Source organism: Chiloscyllium plagiosum, unplaced genomic scaffold (assembly GCF_037043375.1).
Source record: "Chiloscyllium plagiosum isolate Xiang-an unplaced genomic scaffold, Cpla_swu_hap1 HiC_scaffold_47, whole genome shotgun sequence".
Taxonomy (NCBI): Eukaryota; Metazoa; Chordata; class Chondrichthyes; order Orectolobiformes; family Hemiscylliidae; genus Chiloscyllium; species Chiloscyllium plagiosum.
The window spans coordinates 6,831,540-6,856,380 of NW_028270185.1; the positions used below are offsets into that span (position 1 = coordinate 6,831,540).

The 24,841-nt window shown below is 43.0% G+C and overlaps 1 protein-coding gene across 4 annotated transcripts in view; it reads left to right on the plus strand.

The window, feature by feature from the left end:
- The first annotated feature begins 213 nt into the window (after positions 1-213).
- ccdc61 (coiled-coil domain containing 61) overlaps positions 214-24,841 on the plus strand; it is a 37,706-nt gene continuing 13,078 nt past the window's right edge. For 2 of the 4 annotated variants that reach the window (XM_043680816.2, XM_043680817.2), the window contains exons 1-9: positions 214-722; positions 2,465-2,705; positions 4,933-5,015; positions 7,553-7,713; positions 10,660-10,812; positions 14,578-14,794; positions 17,614-17,696; positions 18,674-18,963; positions 21,087-21,165. In XM_043680816.2, coding sequence (XP_043536751.2) covers positions 2,558-2,705; positions 4,933-5,015; positions 7,553-7,713; positions 10,660-10,812; positions 14,578-14,794; positions 17,614-17,696; positions 18,674-18,963; positions 21,087-21,165 — 1,214 coding nt within the window. In that variant the 5' untranslated portion in view covers positions 214-722; positions 2,465-2,557. Of the gene's footprint in view, positions 723-768; positions 928-2,464; positions 2,706-4,932; positions 5,016-7,552; positions 7,714-10,659; positions 10,813-14,577; positions 14,795-17,613; positions 17,697-18,673; positions 18,964-21,086; positions 21,166-24,841 lie in introns of those variants that run through there. The other 2 variants (XM_087984047.1, XM_087984048.1) reach the window with 2 other exon arrangements.

Sequence of the window (24,841 nt, forward strand, 5' to 3'; positions counted from 1 at the left end):
TCCGGTTGCTAGATACGCGTCAACCAAACCGTCCCCGTGATTGACGCGAGGGATCGACCAATAGTGAACGGGGATGGCGATGGGAGTGACGAATCGGAGCGGGGCAGGGACGGGACATGAAGTTAGGTTGCGCCGGGAGACGGGGGTAGAGAGCGGCCCGAGTGGCGGCGGCGGCGGCGGCTGGAGGGATAGACACTCGGAGAGAACGGGGTTTCGGGATTGTTGAGGGAAGGGTGTGCGGTGGGATTTGTGTGTGTGTGTGGGGGTGCGGGTATTGCGCTCTGCGGCGAAATAAGGCCGGGCTAGTCGACTGTGGGGGGCGTCACAATCTCCCTCCACATTAACGCTCACTCTCTGAGGAGACAGAGCTATATTTAAGACGTTATTAGAACGTGCGATGGTGGCATCGCGGTAATATTGCAAAACTACTAACCCAGAGGCCTTGGGTAACGCTTCAGTTCAAATAAGGGGGCTTCTGATGTAGAGGTAGTGTCCCTATCTCTGAGCCGTGAGGGACAGGCTGGGCCCATTCCAGTACATAAAGATATGTTGGTGCAACTATTTTATCATATTTCGTGCCCTACTTGCTCCAGAGAACGTAACAACATTCCTGAACAGGTTTAATAGAAAATATCTGTAGCACAAGACTGTCTTGAAGTACAGTGGTATTGTCCCTCCATCTGAGCCAGGAGTCCTGGGTTAAAATCCCGCCTGCTCTAGAGGTGAGTAGTAACCTCTCCGAATGGGTTGTTTAGAAAATACCGATAAGGTGTTGCTTGAGTCTTGGGGTGCAGTTGTAATGTCCTTAATTCTGGACCAGGAGAACCAGATTTAAACTGTTAGCACTGCTCACGGCGCCAGGGACTCGGGTTCGATTCCAGCCTCGGCTGATTGTCTACGTGGAGTTTGCATATTGTGGGGATGTAGGTAAAGTAGTGTTACTTCTGCAATTATAATTACTTATGCAAGGTAAATGAACTCACACCAGTGTGTAATTGTTTCAACTAAGAGCTGAATCAACTAGAATGCAAACTATGTGGAGAAAATACGTAATTGTTTTTGTATTAGCTAAAATTGCATGCAAGAATGAAACATGACTGCAAAACAATGGTAGATGTTGCAGACAAATAGATAAGGTGCTGTGAGGATGTAGGTTAAGTCAGAAATGCTTGCACCAGCAGTAGTTATAAGCATCTGCTTCCCACTTTTACAAAAACACAGGAACAAACCCCAATTAAAAGGTCATAAGGATCAGTATGGTTGGGGAAAGCACAGATGGAGTGAGTAGATAATGGTGAAGAAAGGATAATACCCAACAATGGGCCACAGTGGGATGTGGTCAAACGGCCTTATGAGGCCAGAAATAAGCATTTTGTCACAGACAAGGCCGGATAAGGCAAGAGATAAACAGGAGTAATGGGTGCCGGTCTTAGAGAAGTGGAAGATGTAAACTGGGAGGAGCAATGGGATAAAAAAAAGGAACCAAATTACATAAATATCTGGTATTCGTTCAATTCAGTGTGTGTGTGTCCCTGCCTTGCAGACAGTGGACATCGCATCCTCTTGCAAGGGTAAAATAAACGACACTACTGATTCAGATCTTGTCTCGGACTGAAATTATTGAAGTGAGTGGGCTTTGTTTCTCGCACATATTCTCCTTGCATCTGTCTGTGTTTCCTCTGTGTGCTCTAGTTTCCTCGTACAGGTCAGAGATATGCAGGTTAGGTGGATTGGCGGTGCTAAAGTGCCCTTTTGTGTCCAGGGATGTACAGGCTAGGTGAATTGGTCATGGTAAATGCAGGGTTATGGGGATAGAATGGCAGAGTGTCGGTGTGGGTGGGATGCTCTTTGGGGGGTCGAATGTACACAATGGGCCAAATGGCTAGCTTCCACACTAAGGATTCTATGATTCTATTAAGTCCCATCTGCTCCAGAGCTGTGCAATAACATCTTGAACAGGATAATTAGCAAATTAGACTAGTTAAGCGCTCTAATGGCATTTGCCAATTGTTGTTCCCAATTTTTTCCACACATTGTTGAAGTCCTACCTGCCCCAGTTGTTGTCAGCCTAACCTGATTCCACCTCTCTGCTAATTAGGATATGGGGATCAAGAATCACCCTTAACAGAAACACCAAATACTGAAAATTCTGCTCACATCAGTGTAGAGTGTACCCAGAGTTAATGTTTTACATTTGGGATTTCCTTTGACTGCTTTGGTTCAGAACACTGAATACTGTCTATTCTGGACTATGCTATACTAAATGTGATGCTGTTTAGACTGTATAAGGACTTAGGGCATTATATAATGTAATCCTCCATGGACAATCTGGATGGATTGGAATCAGTACAACATTGGGTAATGAATTTGGATACTGTGAGGGATAGCTGGGCCCATCCCAGTACATAACAATATGTTGTTACAGTATTTATCATATTTCTGATTTTTCCATTTTCTATCTAAGGCTTAAAAGATACAACAGCTCATCAGTGCTGTTGAAGTTTACCATATACCGTCGCCTTGCCCTGGAGTAGATAGCCCTTTGTCTGTCCACACCATGGAAGGAGGTTCTTCTGTGCAAGCTAGTTATGTTTTCCGGGGCATTGAGTATATAGTCACGATGATGGTGACTGGAGATGTGTTGGAGGTGGAAGTCGAGGACCGATTGACATCTGAGCAATGGCGAGGAGAATTCGAGGCTGTTTGTAAGTTCAGAGCTGCTCTTTATATGATCATTAAAAGGTTCAACCTGTTTCTCCTAAAGTTATCCATTCCTCAAATAGAACCTTTTTTTAAATTCTAGGGTAAAAGAGACATGTTGCCAAGGCTTTTCATTTTACGCTTTTAAAGACTGTACCATTTTATGTTCTGTATTTCTGATTGTGAATCGAGTGGTAAAGGACTGTTTTAAAACCAGAGTTTGTGGAAGAAGTTATTATTCCTCTTTTTTTAAAGGCAAGTTACTGAAACTTCCTGTGTCATGTTTACACAGTTGCTTTATTCAAGTAGTTGGGGAGGGAACAAAAACAGAAATTACTGGAAAACTCTGCCTGTCTGGCAGCATCTGTGGAGAGAAATCAGAGTTAACGTTTCAGGTTCAGTTTCTGGGCCAGCTAAGCTTTTCCAGCAATTTCTGATTTCCACCATCCGCATTCTTTGTTTCTGAATAAATACCAGCAATCTGGTCAGTGTTGTCTGTGGACCTGATTCTAGCAGACAGAGAAATTGGGGACTTTGTGTGTTTTGATTAAACAATCAACTCTTGAGATAGCTTTGGGAGTAGCAGAGCTTGACAATCAGCAAACTTTTCCAAGTCGATCATGATACACTAATCAGGACAAATGCAAAAATTCCAAATTTCAAACAATCACAACAGTTTATACTTTGAGAGTTTAGGGCTAATTAATTGGCTAGTGGATTCTCGCTAAGACATTGTGATGGAGAAAGCAATGGAAACAATTGGGTTCCCCAAACTCCTGGGTAATTAAAAAAGGTGTATGTTAGGATATATTCCTTTTTATTTTCAGAAAACGGGTCTCTAGTTGTGAATGTATTGGGGCAGCACGGTGGCTCAGTGGTTAGCACTGTTGCCTCACAGTGCCAGGGACCCGGGTTGAATTCCTGCCTCAGGCGACTGTCTGTGTGGAGTTTGCACATTCTCACTGTGTCTGTGTGGATTTTCTCCGGGTGCTCCAGTTTCCTCCCACAGTCCAAATATGTGCAGGTCAGGTGAAATAGCCGTGCTAAATTGCCCACAGTGTTAGGTGCATTAATCAGGGGTAAATGTAGGGTATGGATCTGGGTGGGTTACTGTTTGGAGGGTCGATGTGGACTTGTTGGGCCAAATGGCCTGTTTCCATACTGTAAGGAATCTCATCTAATGTATGTTTCTTCTAGCCAGTGTCACTGAACCATGTTATAGACTCAGCTAATTATCTGAATTTGGTTGTTAATGTTGCAATTAGCACTTTGGCTGGTATTGTCCAGTCAAGGAATGCCCCTCTTGTGGATGTTTGGAGTTGAGGAGGTGAGGGCTGGGTGAGTGTAGCGTGCACTCTACCTATTACCGAAGGAACATGTTTTGACAACTGAGTTTTGATAATGGCCAAATGCTGAGCGACGGCATCGTATTGAGCAGGGTTCGTGGTCTTGTCTGTGTGGAACCTTTTGATGTCCATTTAGTGAGATAGCAGGATTGCTGCAAAGGGCTCTGAAAATTTCTTATTTGTAATCTCTATCCTGAGCTGAGCTGAGCTGTTTGGTTATGCATTTGCAAAGATGTGAGTTACTGCCCTGTCCTTTTGATAATCATACAATCTCCGAACACTGCTTCGACACGGAATGGAATGAGAGAATGGTTATGCATAAAGAAGGTCATTCACCTGTTGAGTTTGTGCAAGCTCTGTGAGATCAGTTTATTGAATCTGCATCCACCACCTTGTCCAACAGTACGTCACTGACGTTTGTTCATAGCTGAATTTGGGACTTACTTGCAATTGCCTTAATTTTCTGTTCTCTGGTTTTCAACTGTTTTGGTAATGTGATTGGTTTCTCCTGGGCCCCTTCTGATTTTGTCTGTACAAAAATTTTTCAGAAAAAGAATTGTGTAAAGGATTTTGTGAAAGCACTTGTAGGTTTCTGTGGGCTGATACTTTGTGGCTGCACTTCATTCATGACGTTTTGTTGCTTAGCAATAGCATGAAAGCTGGTGGGAGGATAAACGTTGAATAGCAGAGGTTAGCTGTTAACCTTACTGTAGCTAAAATGAAATGAAAGATTCTGGAATCTGAAATAAAACAAAAAAAATGCTGGAATGCACCAAGTGCACTATTTGTAGAGAGACCAGCAGAGCTAGTGTTTTGAGTCCAATATGACTCCTTCAGGACTATACCCAAATGTTTCTGTTTAACTTGAATCTCTGTTTTGTTCCAGATATCGAAGATGTCACTCACAAAACTGGCAACTTCAAACAGTTCTCAATCTTTTGCAATATGTTGGAGTCAGCCATCACAAAGGTATGATCTAGTTTGAGGGAGCAAATGTTTGTACCTAGCATTTGTTCTTTCGTTCTTTAGCCCAGCTCCATTCAAAAGTTTGAGCTCTTCATGTCCAAGGATCCCTGAAGGTGTTAACATAGGTAGACAGGGTGGTGAAGAAGGCATTTGAGATACTTGCCTTCATTAGCTGGGGTGTGGAATATAGGAGTAAGGAATTCTTGTTACATAAAACATTAGTTAGGCCACAAATGGAATATTGTGCAATTCTGGTCATCGCACTATCTGAAAGTGATTGCACTGGGGAGGGTGCATAGGAGATTCACCAGGATGTGTATGTTATGACGAGAGACTGGGTAGGCTGAATTTAATTTCCTTTGGGCAGAGGAGGCTGAGGGGACATTTGATTGAGGTGTAAAATAATTGAGAGCCATGGGTGGGATAGATTGTCTAAATTGTTTGCCATGGCACATGTCTCAGACTAGAACACTTAAGTTCTAAGGTGAAAAGTAAATGGTTTAGAAGAGATCTGAGGTTTCTTTTTACAAAGAGGATGATAGAAATATGGGACGTACTGCCTGAGAGGGTGGTGGAGCTCGATACATTTAAGAAACATCTGGATAAGCAGTTAATGAAAGTGCACAATTGGCTGTGGACCAAGTGCAGGTAAGTGAGAGTCTGTGTAGTTTGGTGCTTATTGGTCATAATAGACTGGGCCAAAGCACATGTTTTTATGATGTATGACTCGTCTGTATTATCTCTTTCCTGTTACTGAACCAAAAAAAAATGAGATGTCCCTCTAATACCTGCAGCCTCAGTTCTCAATTACCTGTTTGTCTGTACAGTGAAGTACTGTGGAAGCATAGCACCTGCTGCAATATGTCTGCACACTGATACGTTTCAAACTCCTACAGGTAGCCAAGTGAAAATGGCCAGATAATCTACTTTTGGTGATATTAATTGAGGGATTAGTATTGGTCCAGGACAGTGGGGAGATGCTATCCCTTGCCATTGTCCCACCGAGTCTTTTACATCTAACCTGGAGGCCGCATGGACCCACAGTTTATGAAAGATGTCAGCAATGACTTTTGGTGCTCAGGTCTCTGATGTGGGGGCCTTCTGACCTAATATACTGAGCCATAGCTGATACTTCACCAACTCTGTTTTCTGTGCAGGGATTAGAGCCTGCAATGAATACACTATCATGTTTTGTAATGATCTGTCTAAAACTAGTCATGTTTTAGTCATTCCTGACTTGGAAATCTGAAACCCAGGGATTTCATAGAATCCCTGCAGTGTGGAAGCAGGCCATTCGCCCCATCAAGTCCACACCGATCCCTCCAATGAGACAGTACACAGAATTTCAACTGAATTCTCCTTGAGAGATATTCCCTGCAGCCAGATTGTTCTAAGCTAACTTGCTTTAAGAAACCGAACCAGACAGGATTGCACTCCCCCCACCTCCCCCTGTCATTACTTCTTGTTTATCGCTTTCTGTTGTTGTTGTTAGCTCCCAGGTTTTCTGGCCACATGCTCAGTTGCTGGAAACAAAGTACTGTTTGTGAGAAGTCAGCTTCTGGAGAAATGTGGTGCTGGAAAAGCAAAGCCCTGCATCAGCCTGATGAAGAGGTCATGCCTGAAACGTCATCCCTCCTGTTCCTCGGATGCTGCTTGACCGGCTGTGCTTTTCTAGCAACACACTTTTCGACTCTGATTTCCAGCATCTGGAGTCCTCACTTTGTCCCAGCTTCTGAAGAAGCCTACTCATTAAAGTCAGGTGGGGGAGGGTGGAAGGAGGGTCCAAGAACCAGGAGACCCAGTCATAGAATAATAATTTGACCATTTACGACCTACATGAGGAAATATTTCTTTACTGAAGTGGTTAATCTTTGGAGGTCTCCACCTCAAAGGACTGTGGAAGTTCATTCATTATTTTCAAGACAGATCAACAATAGATTTCTATGTATTGAGGGCTATGGGGATATGTGGAGTTGAGATAGAACATAACAAATAGAAGCAGCAACAGGAGTAGGCTATTTGGCCCTCAAACCTGCTCCAGCATTCCACAAGATCATGGCTGATCTGCCCCAGGCCTCAACTCCTGTTCTTGTGCCAACTCAACAAATCGTCAACACCTAATATTTCAAAAATATTAACAACCTCCTCTTTGAATACTTTCGGTGATGTAATCTCCACAGCTCTGAGGTAGGGAATTCCAGTCATTCATTACTATCTGACAATTTTCCCCTAGTTTGAGATTTGCCCCACTACCGGAACATCTTCTCAACACCCAACCTGTCAAGACCCTCGGAAGATCAGCCGATACATAGTTGGATGATTGTGCAGGCTTGAGGGGCTGAATGTCCACCACTTGCTCCTATTTGCTATCGTCCTCTGCACTGAGATGGGGTGTGGAGACACAAGCATTTGTCAGATTTGAGCTCTGAAGCCTCCTAAGCCCTGGGAAAACTTGTCATTCTTAATGCTGTGTGGGTTGGGGTCAGAACATTGACCACAGCATCTTTTGATGCACTGGGTTTATTTATTTGATTTTTCAGAGCAGTGAATCAGTGACTCTTGACCTATTGACCTACGCTGACCTGGAGCTATTGAGAAACCGGAAAGCTGGAGTTTCAATGAGGCACGCACCACCACCGAAATCTGGAGCCCTCAATGTGAAACGTTACCTCATCCTCATTTACTCAGTGGAGTTTGACAGGTATCAAATCCATGCTTAATAAAACAAAGATCAAATTATAATTTATTTTTCTCCTGGTAAGAACTAATAGAAATCTCTGATCCATATATTATTTCTTAGCACTTTAAAATGAGCTAGCAAGGCAAGGGGTTAGAGTTTGTGGGCATTGTAGTAATATCACTGGACTAGTAATCCAAATGCCCGGGCTAATGCCGTGAGGTCATGGGTTCAATTCCCACCATGAGAGTTGGTGGAATGTAAGTTCAGTTAATGAATTAAAAGTAATGGTGACTATGAAGGTATTGTTGATTGTTGTAACAACCTATTTCATTCCCGGTGTCCTTGTAGATTTAAACCTATATGTGGCTCTAACTCTCAGTAATGTGTTTGAGTCTTATCTGTCATCTGAAATTGCCCTAACAGTCAGGGATTAGCAACAAGTGATGCCCATATCATATGAAAGAATTTTTATAAAAAATCAGAAATGGTCTGTTGAACCAGGTTACATCTGATACCTCAAATCAAACTGCTTCTAAATATTCAGTTCCACTCAAAACAGGACAAAACAGGGAGTATGTAAAACGCAGGAATGGGTGGGTTACTCTTCGGAGGGTCGGTGTGGACTGGTTGGGCCGAAGAGCCTGTTTCCACACTCTAGGGAATCTAATCTAATCTAATCAGATTTGAGGTTGGCACTGTGGCTCAGTGGTTAGCACTGCTGCCTCACAGCACCAGGGACCCGGGTTCGATTCCAGCCTGTGTGCAGTTTGCACATTCTCCCCGTGTCTGCGTGGGTTTCCTCCCACAGTCCAAAGATGTGCAGGTCAGGTGAATTGGCCATGTTAAATTGCCCTTTAGTGTTGTTAGATGCATTAGTCAGAGGAAATTGGGTTTGGGTGGGTTACTCTTTGGAGGATCGGTGTGGACTTGTTAGACCAAAGGGCCTGTTTCCACACTAATCTAATCGAATCTAATAGTTGACAAGAAATTTGATTGATTTAAGTTTTATTGTCATGTGTACTCAAGCACAGGAGTACAGTGAAAAGTGTATAATGTTGTCACATGCAGTGCCATATTAGGTACAAAGGTAAAGTAGTAATATAGGGAAAGAAAATTAGAAGAAAAACATTGCTGTTGTTCTTAGTATTAGTAGTAAAATAAAGTTAGAAGTTAACATTACCACCCTTTCTGGTATTAAGTGGAAAAATACAGGAATAAAGGTAATTGTTCAACAGTCTTACGTGCAAGGGCTGGGTCTCCTCCACTTTAGCCTGCTTGCTGGGAAACCTCGGACTCCCTGCTCTCAACATTGCAGATCCTTGGGGTCCTCCCTCACCAACACTTCGGACTCGCTCTAACCACTTTGGGCTCAGGCCCACAGCCGCTTCCACACACCCGACTTCCAGCTGACAGTGCTCCGGGCCTGCCACGCTCCCCGTGATTCGATCGCCACTGCTGCTCATGGCCCACTGCTCGGTTCAGCCTCTCCCACACAACTGTGCATCACCCCCTCCTCCCAAAAGTTATGTGATCTTCCAAGGGAGACCTAACATCAGGCTAGTCCATGAGGGTGAATGCCTGATGAGTTCATCTTCAATCCTCCTTTGAGTGGACTAAACTAACCCGGGCGATTACTCTAGCCTTCATGGTGTCTTTGACATCACTCTTTCCTGAATGAGGTGACCTACAACCCCATTCAGGAATGGGTCCAGTTCTCGCTTGAAGGTTGGGGCTTTTGGTGGAATTGGAGCATGTGGGAGATGAGTCTTTGATCCATGGATTTTAGTTGGGCATCAAGCAGAAAGAAAGTTCTTGAATTATGCATCTGTGTTTTGAGAGACTCTTAATTGTCAAAATTTGAAACAAGCAAATAGCTTTCTCTTCGTATTGCCAACACAGAGAAGAGTGACCATGACCTTGCTTCAGAAGAGGCATAATTTGTTAGGAAGTAGTTCAGAGAAGGCTGATTCCTGGGATGAAGGGGTTTGCTGATAAGGGAACATTGTGCAGGTTGGGCTTGTACTCTGAGTTTAGAACAGTTACAGGTGATCTCAGTTATGAAGGGACTTGACAAGTGTGTGTGTTGGGAGGATGTTTTCCCTTGCCTTGACCTGGTGAGGCACAATCTTAAAAAGATTTGTCTCCCATTCAAGATTCTATTTTTTCACAGTGTCATTAGACACAGCAGAGGAGTCTGGGTTATTGAATATATTAAAGACTGAGATAGACGTACAGCCAACTTTGTTTTAACTGACAGCTTCTGAACTGGCACTCTGGATAAACTGGCAAACAAATAAATAAAAACAGGAAGAACTGTGGATGCTGGAAATTGGAAACAAAACCGCTGGAAAAGCTCAGCAGGTCTGGCAGCATCTGTGGAGAGAAATCAGAGTTCATGTTTTGGGTTGAGTGACCCTTCCTCAGAACTTCATCCAAAAATTATATACTTCAAATACCATGAAGTTTAATGTACTATTCTGATCAATTATTATAGTTTTTTAAATTTATTTGCCACAATGTAAATATACTTGTGGTCAATCGAATTACCACATGAAATATCAACAGTTTATTCAATTTCTCCTCCAATACCATGATCTATCAGTAGTCAGTTGAAGATGTCAGTCAGAAGGCACTCTACAAGCTTTTACTTAAGTTTTATTATTTGTGATTTATGCAGTAAATAAAGTATAACACTCTGTATACTCCCTGCATTATGTTCATATTACTTACTGTGTTTTTTAACATTGATTATATGGACCTCTTGATAATCAAATATTTCAGATAATCTGGCACACTCCTGGTCCTATAAGTGGCGGTTAATAAAAAGTTAACTGTATTTTTGTTTGACAAGGGGGATTTGGGTCTGCTGGGAGAACGGGCAAAAAAAAATGGAATCAAGGCCACAATCCAGATTCGCCTGCTCCTGTTTCCATTTTGTAAACTGATCTTTCTTTTTGATGCCTGCAGAATACACTACCCACTTCCCCTACCCTATGTAGGAAAGCCAGATCCAGCCACTCTCCAGAAGATCATTCGAAGCCTGAAAGAGGAACTTGCCACAGTGAAATCGAAGCATGGCAAGGACTTCCGTGACACAGAGCTCAGACGCTTAAGAGCAGAGTGAGTCTCTTTCTTTCCCTTTCTTGTTTTCCTCCACCCCCACCACAACCTCATCACCATGCCCCTACCCACTCTACCCCCCAGTATGATTTCTGCTCACGTCACAGCAATGACACTATATAACTAACACTAGCCACTAAGTGCAGCATTACATTGTGGTAGTATAATGACAGCGCAGGATTTGACTGAGACTCATCATCCTTAATAGGAGGCCTGCACCTCTTGTCTGTATGTAGAAATTTCAACATAGGGAACTAGTTTCACTTTACCTGCTGAACCCATATCCCTTTAATACCTATGCTGTCACCCACTGACCCAATATAATATTGAATGTTGGCCCCAACTCTGCCTCATTCACAGCCCAACAATAACAAAAAAATCTTCTATCCCTTTTTGTAAGTCTTATGTACTTGACTGTTTTGCTCTTGATTGCTTAACCATTGTTCCCATCATTCTACTCTTTCCTATCATTTTATAGTTTTAATCTGCATTGCTCTAACAAAAAAACTTTCTTGTTCCCCCTGCAACACACACACACAAACGCACGCACACACAGACACGCCTATATTTGTTCCTGGCATTTCTTGCTCATTGTCATTCTCTTCTGCCACGCCAACCACTGAGCTGCCTTTGATTCATATTAACTCGTGGCATATGAGCTCGACCAGCATTTAATGCCCATCCCTAATTGTCCAGACAGCAGTTAAGAACTCCATTGCTGTGGCTCCAGTGTCATGTGTAACCCAAACTGGTTAAGGATGGCAGATTTCCTTCCCTAAAGGGCATTAGTGAGCCTGATGGGATTTTGTGACCATGGTTACATGTTCTCCACTAGGATGGTGTTTAATTCAAGGTTTTTATTTTCAAACTTTACTGACTGCCATGATGGGAATTGAACCCATGTTTCCAGGGCATTTACCTGGGCCTCTGGATTACTAGTCCAATGATGCTACCACAACCTCCTTGTGCCATGGTGGCAGTGTCATCAAGGCTCCCCAAACTAATTCTCATTCTGTGAGGAGAGTGGACCTGTACTCTCTTGAGTTGAGAAGAGTGTGTAGTGGTCTCCTTGAATCATGTTAAAAATTACACAACACCAGGTTATAGTCCAACAGGTTTAATTGGAAGCATTAGCTTTCGGAGCACTGCTCCTTCATCAGGTAGTTGTGGAGTACACAATTGTATGACACCGAATTTATAGCAAAAGTTTACAGTGTGATGTAATTGAAATTATACATTGAAAAATACCTTGATAGTTTGTTGAGTCTCTCATCTGTTAGAATAACCATGATAGTTTCACTTCTTTCATATGTAAATCACAAAACCTTTTTTTAAAAGTTACATTCTCAGGTTAACTGTAATAATTGGTGTCAGCCAGATAAGATGTTAAGATGTTGAAGGTGTTAGCCCCCGGCTTGTGTTCCTTGTCTGTGCCATAATGTTTAGACTGATTCTAATCTAAAAATGAGTTAACAGAGTCGAGTATGGATTCATGCAGTTTTTGAGCACAGTGCAATGTAACTCTGCAAGTAACCTGGTGTTGTGTGATTTTTAACTTTGTACACCCCAGTCCAACACCATCGTCTCCAAATCCTTGAATCATAACATTCTCACAGGATTTGACAGGGTAGATTCAGCAAGATGTTTCCTCTGGTTGGGATGGGGTCCTTGAGTTGGGCGTCACTGTTTTAGAATAAGGAGTATGCCACATAGCATAAGGAGAATTTTTTTTCTTTCAAAAGTGTTGTATTTTGGTACAACACACAAGGGTGGGGTATATACAATTAATGGTAGGGCCTTGATTTGGAGATGCCGGTATTGGACTGGGGTTTACAAAGTTTAAAAATCTCACAACACCAGGTTATAGTCCAACAGGTTTAGATTAGATTAGATTTAGATTACGTACAGTGTGGAAACAGGCCCTTCAGCTCAACACGTCCACATCGACCCTCCAGAAAGTAACCCACCCAGACCCCTTTCCCTCTGACTAATGCACCTAACACTATGGGGCAATTTACCATGGCCAATTCACCTGACCTGCACATCTTTGGACTGTGGGAGGAAACCGGAGCACCCGGAGGAAACCCACACAGACACTGGGAGAATGTGTAAACTCCACACAGGCAGGTGCTCAAGGCTGGAATTGAACCTGGGACCCTGGTGCTGTGAGGCAGCACCGTTAACCACTGAGCCACCGTGCCACCCCTCCACCCTAAATTGGAAGCTAGTGCAGGTACATAATCCTTTGAAGTTTGTGTCACATGTAGACAGGGACGTTAAAAAGGCATTTGGCACACTTGCCTTCATTGCTCAATCCTTTGAGTAAAGGAGTTGGGGAGTCATGTTGCGGGTGTACAGGACAATGAGGCCTGACTTTGTCCAGTTCTGGTCATCCAGATGTAGGAAGGATACTATTAAATTGGAAAGGATTCAGAAGGGATTTATCAAGACTTGTCAACCTTCAAAGGTTTGAGTATCAAGAAAGGCTGGGACTTTTTCACCTGAGCCTAGGAAGTTGAGAGTTGAGCTTATAGAAGTTTATAAAATAATGAAGGGTATAGAAAGAGTTATTGTCTTTGTTGTCTTTATCCTAGGATGGGGGATTTCAAGACTAGGGGGCATATTTTCATGGTGAGAGGAGAGAGATTTTGAAAAAAGACATGAGGGGCAAACGTTTCACACAGCAGGTAATTCACATATGGAATGAACTTCCTGAGGAAGTGGTGGATGTGGGTACAATTACAACATTTAAAAGACATTTGGATAAGTACATGAATAGAAACGGTTCAGAGGGATATGGTCCAGGAGCAGGCAGGTGGGACCATTTTAGTTTGGGATTATGTTTTGCATGGACTGGTTGGACCGAAGTGTCTGTTTCCATGCTGTATGACTCTCTGACTCTAAGTAAATCTTTGGAATTCTCTGCCCTTAGATGGCTGTGGAACCACAATCATTTTGTATTTTCAAGCCAGTGATTGATAGATTTCTAGATGATAATATCAAGAGATAACATGAGAAAATGGTGTTGGTGTACATGATTAGCCATGATGTAGAGTGGTGGAGCAGATCTGAAGAGCTGAATGGCCTACTCCTGCATTGCTTTGTTTCTACAGGTTGATAATAAACCTAGGGTATCTAGTTCTGAGGTGAGGAATTGAACCTGAAGCTTCTGGTGCAGAGGTGGGGGACACTATCTACTGTGACATTTGATCTCTGTGGGATACCATGAGACCCTTTTCATCAGTCTGGAGAAAACTGCTTTATCTTCTACTCTCTGCTGCCTCCTGTCCAACCAATCTTTTAATTTAGTTTCTGTCCTCTCCTTAACCTGTTAAAAGGTGCCATCATTTGAGTGAGGCATTAAACCAAAGCGGCTGTATAAAATCCCATGGCATTATTATAAAAAGAACAGTGGGATCATCTGATATCCATCCCTCAACCAACATCACAAGAAGCCAGATTTATTGGTCATTTATGCGATTGCTATTTGTGGGATCTTGTTGTGCTGCCTTCTGCTTTCTTGCAGTATAAAGGTAACCATTTTTTAAAAGATAATTTGCTCTGGGCCATCCTGAGTTTGTAGAAAATGCTACAAAATGTCTGTGTAACTCCATTTATCACCTGCCAGCATGTACCCTGTTGGGCCAAATGACATGTTCCTGCACCATCTCCTGAGCAATTTCTATTGCTGTCCCTATTGGGGAAAGAATGCACCATGGCAGAAAATAACATGCTCCCCTCCTTCGTGTGCACGCCTCCCTTCAGGTTCGAGAAGCTGCTGCAGGAGAAACAGGAGCTGGAAGTCATGATTCTGCAGCTCCAGGAGCAGATGAAACTGTCCAGCACAGCATCTGTGGCCAAGGAGGTGAAAATCCTGAAAAAAATCATTCAGAGCTTGGAGGAGGAGCTGATGAAGGAGAAAACAAAAAATCAGAGAGCAGCAAATAAACGAAACCAAGAATACCGGCAGGTCTTGGATGAGGTGAGATCTGTGATGCTCAAGCCTTTGTATTAAATCTTGATGTTACAGAACCTTGAGTGTTGGTAAACTTTTCAGTTTTTCTTATGTTTCAGTCTGGAGAGCAAGACAAAATCTTCAACTTCAGGTCACAATCCAGCAGTGTTTCAATAATGTATTGCAAAAACAATTACAAATTTTAGCAAGCAGTCAGCAAACTGGCAGTTGTCTAGAAATTGAGATTTACCACTTGCTAATTTTTTTGATTGAAGAGTCTTCGTTAGGAGCCAAAAGGCTGCCACCATTACACCTCTCCATAGACGTCACTCTAAGTCACCTCTCGAAAGCACTGGTTCAGCCTCAACACTGTGTTGCTGTGGCCTATTGTGGACACCACACATCAGGAAGGATGTGAAGGTCTTCGAGAGGGTGCAGAAAAGACTCCTGTGAGTAATTCCAGAGAAAGTGGGGATGTACTTCGTGGAAAGGAGAAGATTGAGAGGAGATTTATCTTAAAAACATGAAGTGCCTGGACTGAGCAGGTGGGGACAAACAGTTCTTAATCCTGTAGCAGAAAGATCAAGAATCAGAAGGCATCAGTTTATGGCGATTGACCAAAGAAACCATGGTATCATGAAGAAAATCATTTGAACATGACAAGTGATTTGGATCGTGTGCTGCATGAGAATGTGGTAGAGACAAAATCAATCATATGTTTCAAAGGGGAATTGGGCCATTATCTGAGGAGAAATATTCTGCAGTGTTACAGGGAAAAGACAGCAAGCAGAGTGTCACTGGGTGAATTACTTTTGCAGCGAGTCAGCACAGACACAAGGGGCTGAATGGTCTCTTTCTGTACTATGACCATTGGACGAGATTTACTTTTCATGCTAACCTGACAAAGCTACACAGGAGAGGTAGAAATACATAGCGGGATTTACCTTCTTGATGTTTATTACACTGAGAATGCAGCTGTTCCATGTCAGTTTATCTACTTACTTAGTGAATGCAACTCCCCAAAGCCAAGCAACAGCGTCATCATTTACTGTGTTTGTGGTGATGATTCTCTTGCTCCTCAGAAGTGTGCAGTGTTCTTTGTTTTTCCAGAGGTGCATAACGGGTTAGTACTCCGGCTCCAGCAATGGATTTGGCTGCCCAGGGGGCCCTGACTCGACCTGAACCAAGAGTCATAGAGATGCACAGCACGGAAACAGACCCTTTGGCCAACTCGTCCAGGCCAGCCAGATATCCTAAATCAACCTACTCCCATTTGCCAACATTTGGCCCATATCCCTCTAAACTCCTTTTTGTATATCCAGGTACCTTTTAAAAGTTGTAATTGTACCAGCCTGCTCTGCTTCACCTGGCAGCGCATTCTGTACACGCAACACCCTTTGCATGAAAAGGATGCCCCCTTATGTCCCTTTTAAATCTTTCCCCTCTCACCTTAAACCTATGCCCACTAATTTTGGACCTTGGCTATTCACACCTCTCATGATTTTATAAACCTCTATAAGGTCTCCTCTCGGTGTCCGATGCTCCAGGGAAAATAGCCCCAGCCTATTTTAGAAAGGACCATTCTAGCTAACCACTTGATGATTTTGTCGCAAGGAACTCGGTAACTTCCCACGTTTCCTGTTCCTTGATCAGAAAGATATCTGCTGGTAAAGCTTGCTCCAGAAGGTTGATCTATTAGGGGTATTGGGGGTGCTGTGATGGCAGGTGAGAAAGTGGTTAGATCAGGTCAGCTAGCCAATATTTAAACTCTACTAACCCAGCCTCCAACTTAATTTCACTTTTCTTCTTACAAAAAAATAGAAATTGTGATTGCTTTCAATACCCCTGGTGGTGATTTTCTCTTAAGAGTTTGATCATGAAATGTGGATGTCACAGACTAGCTAGTATTTACTACCCCTTCCTAATTGCTGCTTGATGAAGAGCTGGTGCTATCTTGAATCACTATGTTCAGTATGGTGTGGATACATTCACAGTGGTGTTCAGCTTTAGACACAGTCAGAAACGCTTTTTTTATTTAGGAAGTGACACTTTGTGAATATATGTGAACTCTTTCACTTGTTTACCCACTCCCTTCAATTACCCCTAATTTTGACTTTTGTGGTGGGCATTTAACAATGTTGCAGGGTGTATGTTTTAATATCGGATGCTGATAGGGATATGATATCACATTGGACAGTGCTGAACGAACAGTAAGTAATAGTAAGCAAAACTAGAGACAGTTTTAAAAAAAAGACAGTGATGGATAAGCAGGGCTGTACTGTTCTGAAAGTCATTTCATGCTGTCTGACCCTATGAGTCTAAGACTAACGCTGTGGTTTTGCTGCCCATTTCTATTCAGCATTACATCTTGTCTGATCAGTGTGTTGGGTTCTGTGGTGTTATAATTCTACAAAAGTTAGGATTTAACTGTGTTGCTGCCAGCTCTTTGGTTAAACTGTCCAGTTAATCCCATACCTATGCTCTTTCCCCGTAACGCTATATGTTTCTCCCCTTCAAGGATTCATCCAGTTCTCTCTGGAAGCTCTTTATTAAATCTCCTTAAAACACTCTTTCAGACAACATGTTCAAGATTGCAGCAACTCGCTCCATAATTTTCTATTCTCCCTCTGTTTCTCTTTGCTGATTGTCTTCAACCTGTGTACCTCTTGTAACTGACCCTTCTGTCACTGCAATCAGTTTCTTCTGTATCATTGGTATCAAAGTCTTTCCTGTTCTATCAAATGTCCTTTTCACTTTCTCTGTTCGAAGGAGAGCAACCCCAGGCTTCTCCAGACCTCCCACACCGTTGAATAATTGTGTTTTTTTTTCATTTTTCAAAATTTCAGCTGGAAGACGTAAAGGCTTCAGAGCGGAAACTGAAGGTGCGAATGAAGAACCTGACCACAGAGTTGAATTTGTACAAAAGGGGGTGAGTTCTTATCAGAATGTCAACGTACCTGCAGAAATCCCTGCCCGCTCATTCGTGAGGCTGTACCAAATTAACTCAAACCTGCTGAGGCATTTATTCTCCACATTCAGGGCTAGGGAGGAGCAAGTTATTCAATGAGCCTGTTGTACTGTGGTGACTGGGTGAGGACAATCTGCTGAATTTCAGTGTATTACTGAGTGGAGGTTAGAAAAAACTAACCAGTATTCCCCTAGTAACCGCCTTTATGACAGTTACCGAGGGGACGGCCTTATGTTTGGCTGTAACACTGAAGTGTGTATCTTACGAGCAAAAGCACTGCCCAATCCTGTTCATGTGTGGAGTAGTGGGTAATGTCAATGATAGTTCAGAGGCCTGTACTTTAACTGAAAGGGACGCGGATTCAAATCCAGGAGATTCAGAACTCCCCAGTTTCCAGACTCTCCAAGGAAAGTCCCCAGCTCTGGAGTAAATCTGAGATTTCAGATAGTTCTGACCTACTTACCTGAATAGTTACCCATAAGAGTTTAGACAGGCCTAGGCTTTTTTCTAACTCATGGGCGACTTTAGAACTGATACCCGCTCCCCTCTCAATCAATCATATCAACTTCCTCTCCCAGCTAGTTTGACGGATTGGATTGAATAGCCCATATATGTGCTGTCAATTTTCTATTTTAAAAATTATTTTGTCTTGAATTTCAATGTCATATTTGAAATAATATCTTGTTATTTACTTTTCTTAATGTATAACCATCCTGACTGGAATTTCCCAATCTCTATGATAGAATTCTCCTGTAACGACTCGGCCCTGTACCAATAATTTCTACTCTGCAGTCCTACATGTGACTGCTCCTGTAAAACACTTTGGGATCTTTTTATTGTTAGATTCCAGTGTTTCTATTGGACACTTTTAAAATATTGCTCCCTTTTTATCCCCCAGTTCTCTACACCTAATTTTCATGCTTTTTCTCATTTTTCAGTCGCTTGACTCCAGTGGGACCCTCTCCCCAGAACCGATCAAATTTAAATCTCAGCTCCGGCCATCGTTCTCAGACCAGGACAGATTCGGCTGGCAGAGTTCGGCAGGACAGTCAGTCGGCCTTGCGGGAAAGAAGCAAGCAGTGGTCAGGGTCCCAAGAGAGGGAGAGATCTACATCCAGAGAGAGAAGTGGCCGGTGGTCATCGTTTAGAGAGAGGGAACGGTCTTCCTCCAGAGACAGCCAGCAAAGAAATCGTTCCCGTACTCCCAGACTGTCACCCTCTCCAGCAGGTACAACTTCTCCAAAAGAGAAAATGGTAACGAGTTCAAGTGAGAATCATTCAGTAGTGCAGCACTTTCATAGGCCATTGAGCCTAGACCCAGAGTGCATTATTTCAGAATAAGGGATCAAATGTTTCAGACAGAGAAATGAATGAATGTCTTCTAAGTATGGTAGATCTGGAACTCTTTACCACAGAGGCTGGGTCATTAAGCATATTCAAGGCCGAGGTAGACAGATTTTCAATCAGTTACAGATTTGAGGGTTATGGGGAAACAGCAGGAAAGTGGAGTTGAAGATTATTGACCATGTTCTGAATGATTGAGCAGATTCAATGGGCTTGAATGGCCTACTTCTGCTTCTGTGTCTTTTGAGCCAATTGAGTCAGTGCTGGCTTTTCCAAAGAACAATCCTGTTCATTTCGCTCCCCTTTAACTGAAAGGGACGCAAATTCAAATCCAGGAGATTCAGAACTCTCCAGCTTCCCAGACTCTCCGAGGAAAATCCCCAGCTGTGGAGTAAATCTGAGATTTCAGATAGTTCTGACCTACTTACCTGAATAGTTACCCATTCTCTTCCTTATTCTTTTGAGTATTTGTTCAGGTTCTTCTGAAAGTTATTCTGAAATCAGTATCCAACACACAACATTCCAAATCCTAATTATTAAAAAAAATTTACCTCATGTTTCTGGTTCTTCTGCCCAGCCAGTCTCCTAAATCTTTTATCTTTGGCAATCCCTCTTCAGCCTTTGGAAACTGCTTCCTTTTATTTTCTCAGTCTAAACTCATGAATTCATGTGCCTTGATGAACTCTCCTTAACTTTCTGTGCTCAAGAGGGAAATCTCCACCTTCTGTAGTCTATCCCCATAATTGTTATGCCTCATCCCTGGCAGAACTGAGGCTCTTTGTTTATTTAGTTGGGCTTTGCGTTAACACCTTCCTTATGCTGTCTCAGCAAGGCAACCTTTGCGCTTTACGAATGTGTACATTGGTGTATACAATATCATTTTGGGACATCTTGTGTCTGTATCATGCAGTTCCTTAGGCCAGGCATATACAGTCAAACAGCAAAGAAATGGACGCTTCGATGCAACCAGTCCATGCCAACTACAGTGTTTAAATTGGCACAAGCCCATAGGCATAAGTTAGCAATAAAAGGTTTTTTTCCCAAAATAACTGATGGAATAAAAACTACTGCATTAAATGCGTCTTATGTAGACCAGTGAGTTCATAGCTAAAATGTTTCTATTGTATATGCACAAAGCTGGAACATTTTAATGTACCCTGTTGTCATTCTCTTTCCTGTATCCCAGATCTAAATCCCAGATTTGAAGTAACAATTACAATAGCAGTCACAATATTATCCCTATTATAATATCTTCTGAAGTTTGCAGCTTTAAGCTAGAGATTCCACATTTGTTTTCAATTAATTTATCTCTGACTTTTTTTTTCTTCCCTTCAGGTTGAGTATTTACTCGTTGCCCATATCAAAACTGCTGTCTCTACTTTGCATTCTCCTTCAGACCCATCTCCCTCATCTGCACCCGCATTCTTTACCTCCTCACCACATTTGCAGTCACCCGTGGATTCTGCCTCTCCAGTTTACGGGGATGATCTTGCTTTTGGTTGATTTTGGAGGCAGGGCAATACTGCCCAAGCCTTCTGAAGGGACAGGCCCTGTTTATTGGAACTATGGGCAACTCTTTCCCATCCTAATTGCTCTTGAACTAAGTCATTTGCTAAGGCCATTTCAGAGGTCAGTTATGAGTCAACCACATTGTTGTTAGTCTGAATTCAGATGCCCGCTAGACCAGGTAAGGATGATAGATTTCCTTCCTCAACATTAGTGAACCAGATTGATTTTTATTTTCGTTGATAATTGTGTTTCGTATTACTGAGACCAGCTTTCAACTCCAGTTTTATTAATTGAACCTGCGTCCCCAGTCTGGGCCGCTAGTACCACCATCCCCATCTCCCCCAGCAGTGTTGCTCTATGGTATTAGAATTTAGGTGGGGAATCAACCAATCGACTAAAGAACCCAGAGAACTCTAGAAGCACTGCATTAGGATGCTCGATGTTGTTCAGAAACAGAGCTTCATTGGTGGGATATAGTCAAGCTCTTGTTCTCCTCAGGAACTAGGCAAGCCCGTTTCAACCCCACGGCATATGTGCACAACAAGGAGCAGAAGCAGAAGGAGACAGAGCAGAGAAAGTAAGTTATTAAAAGGTGAAATTGCAAAATAAAAATATTGAATAACATGACCTTAGTCTTTACGTCACAGCTTGCAGAGATTCCTGGTAAGTGAGACCACTTTTTACTGTTATGGTGATGTAAATGTGCATTGGTTCTGTATTTCTGTCTTGTTGGATATATTTTTAGATTCCCAGTATTACAGTATAACTCTAGAAAAGGATGTCTAATGCAGTCGGTAGTGCATAGTGTTACTCTGTCTCTGGGATGTAAAGAGACGGACTCTGCAGAAAGAGGCTGAGGGGGGGATAACAGCTTTTGAAATCTAGATGCGGCCAAGGATTCCAAGAATTAGCTGAATGGACAAAAGGACCAAAGGGTGGGTTAGATGAAGAGTGGCATGTTCAGGAATCAAAAGTACAATTAGAGAGAGAGCGAGAGAGCCATGTTCCGACATTGGAAACGAAAACATAGAACATAGAACAATACAGCACAGAACAGGCCCTTCGGCCCACGATGTTGTGCCGAACTTCTAACCTAGATTAAGTACCCATCCATGTACCTATCCAAATGCCGCTTAAAGGTCGCCAATGATTCCGACTCCACCACTCCCACGGGCAGCGCATTCCATGCCCCCACCACTCTCTGGGTAAAGAACCCACCCCTGACATCTCCCCTATACCTTCCACCCTTCACCTTAAATTTATGTCCCCTTGTAACACTCTGTTGTACCTGGGGAAAAAGTTTCTGACTGTCTACTCTATCTATTCCTCTGATCATCTTATAAACCTCTATCAAGTCACCCCTCATCCTTCGCCGTTCCAACGAGAAAAGACCGAGAACTCTCAACCTATCCTCGTACGACTTCCTCTCCATTCCAGGCAACATCCTGGTAAATCTTCTCTGCACCCTCTCCAAAGCTTCCACATCTTTCCTATAGTGAGGCGACCAGAACTGCACACAGTACTCCAACTGTGGCCTAACCAAAGTCCTGTACAGCTGCAACATCACTTCACGACTCTTGAATTCAATCCCTCTGCTAATGAACGATAATACTCCATAGGCCTTCTTACAAACTCTATCCACCTGAGTGGCAACCTTCAAAGATCTATGTACATAGACCCCAAGATCCCTCTGTTCCTCCACCTGACTAAGAACCCTACCATTAACCCTGTATTCCGCATTCTTATTTGTTCTTCCAAAATGGACAACCTCACACTTGGCAGGGTTGAACTCCATCTGCCACTCCTCAGCCCAGCTCTGCATCATATCTAAGTCCCTCTGCAGCCGACAACAGCCCTCCTCACTGTCCACAACTCCACCTATCTTCGTATCATCTGCAAATTTACTGACCCACCCTTCGACTCCCTCATCTAAGTCATTAATAAAAATTACAAACAGCAGAGGACCCAGAACTGATCCCTGCGGAACTCCACTTGTAACTGGGCTCCAGGCTGAGTATTTACCATCTACCACCACTCTCTGCCTTCGACCGGTTAGCCAGTTTTCTATCCAATTGGCCAAATTTCCCTCTATCCCATGCCTCCTGACTTTCCGCATAAGCCTACCATGGGGAACCTTATCAAATGCCTTACTAAAATCCATGTACACTACATCCACTGCTCTTCCCTCATCCACATGCTTGGTCACCTCCTCGAAGAATTCAATTAGACTTGTAAGGCAAGACCTACCCTTCACAAATCCGTGCTGGCTGTCCCTAATCAAGCAGTGTCTTTCCAGATACTCATAAATCCTATCCCTCAGTACCCTTTCCATTACTTTGCCTACCACAGAAGTAAGACTAACAGGCCTGTAATTCCCGGGGTTATCCCTATTCCCTTTTTTGAACAGGGGCACAACATTCGCTACTCTCCAGTCCCCTGGTACCACCCCCTTTGCCAGTGAAGACGAGAAGATCATTGCCAACGGTACTGCAATTTCCTCTCTAGCTTCCCACATAATCCTAGGATATATCCCGTCAGGCCCGGGGGACTTGTCTATCCTCAAGTTGTTCAAAATGTCCAACACATCTTCCTTTCTAACAGGTATCTCTTCTAGCTTACCAGTCCATTTCACACTCTCCTCTTCTACAATACGGTCCCTCTCGTTCGTAAATACTGAAGAGAAGTACTTGTTCAAGACCTCTCCTATCTCTTCCGACTCAATACACAGTCTCCCACTACTGTCCTTGATCGGACCTACCCTCGTTCTCGTCATTCTCTGGTTTCTCACATACGCATAAAATGCCTTGGGGTTATCCTTGATCCTATCCGCCAACGATTTTTCATGCCCTCTCTTAGCTCTCCTAATCCCTTTCTTCAGGTCCCTTCTGGCTATCCTGTATCCCTCCACTGCTCTGTCTGAATCCTGTTTCCTCAACCTTATGTAAGCCTCCTTCCTCCTCTTTACCAGACATTCAACCTCTCTCGTCAACCAAGGCTCCTTCACACGACCATTTCTTTCCTGCCTGATAGGTACATACATATCATGGACACGTCGTATCTGCTCTTTGAAAAAGTTCCACATTTCCACCACATCCTTCCCTGACAGCCTATGCTCCCAACGTATGCTCCTCAAATCCTGCCTTACAGCATCGTAATTTCCCTTCCCCCAATTATAAAATCTACTTTGTTGTGCGCACCTATCTCTCTCCATAACCAAGGTGAAAACCTGACCGCTTTGTCCTGGCAACAATTGAAGCAGAAATTGAGGTTAAAAAGAGAAGGGGAATCGGTCAAATTGGATGGGTGGATAACATTGAGACATGCACTAATGAAGGTGTGAAGAAAGCCCATGGAGAAACTAGGTAAAGCCACTGGTATTGAATGTACTTTGCGAATTCTAGCTAGGTTGGTTCAGTCTCTTGCAGGTGCCCTGGGCTCTGTGAGGAATCCAGGGAGAGACTCCACTTTAATGTGGATGACCTCAGTATTTTCTTATGCTGTGATTACCCACTATTGCACAAATCTACCATCAAAACTTCTTCCCTCAGCAATCCTGAGGGGCTGCAGTGATTCAAGGGTTGAATTTAATGCCAAGTTGTAAAAAATCAACTTTGTACTTCTTGCAAAATACCCGATTACTAGCATCCTGAAATAAAGGCAAGTACTGGAAGCCCTCGGGTGCCATGTGCGGAGAGAGAAGCAGTCAACGTTGTATGTTTTGCCAGAACTGAGGGGTTGGTTGAGGGATAGAAATTGTCCAAGCCATTGCTGAGAACTCCCCTTCCCTTCAAAATAGTTGCTTTGGGAGATTTTATGTTCAACCGGGAGGGTAGCCAAGGACTTGATTTTTCACTTCATCAGAAAAATGGTGCCTCTGACAGTGCTGCACTGCCTTTGACAAATAGTGCATGGGCTTTGACAGTATGGACCTTGAGCTGCAGTCACTGATATGGGACCAAATTTCATGTCTGAGAAGTGTGTGCGCTGAACTCTGAGAGATACCTGTCCAGAGAAGGAGTTTGCACAGAGAAAATACATCAACACTGACCTGAAGAGCAAATCTACCGAGGAAGATGCAAAGGGAAGATTCGACAGCTGCCTGGTTTTGAAATTTGAATTTTTCAGTAAATCTTATTTGGGGGTTTTATTGGATTAGTATTATAGAAGGGAAAATATAACATAGATTAGAGAAAGGAGTTGTAAATAGTTGTTAGATAATTATTCTCTGTTATACTTTAAGAAATAAGTTGTTA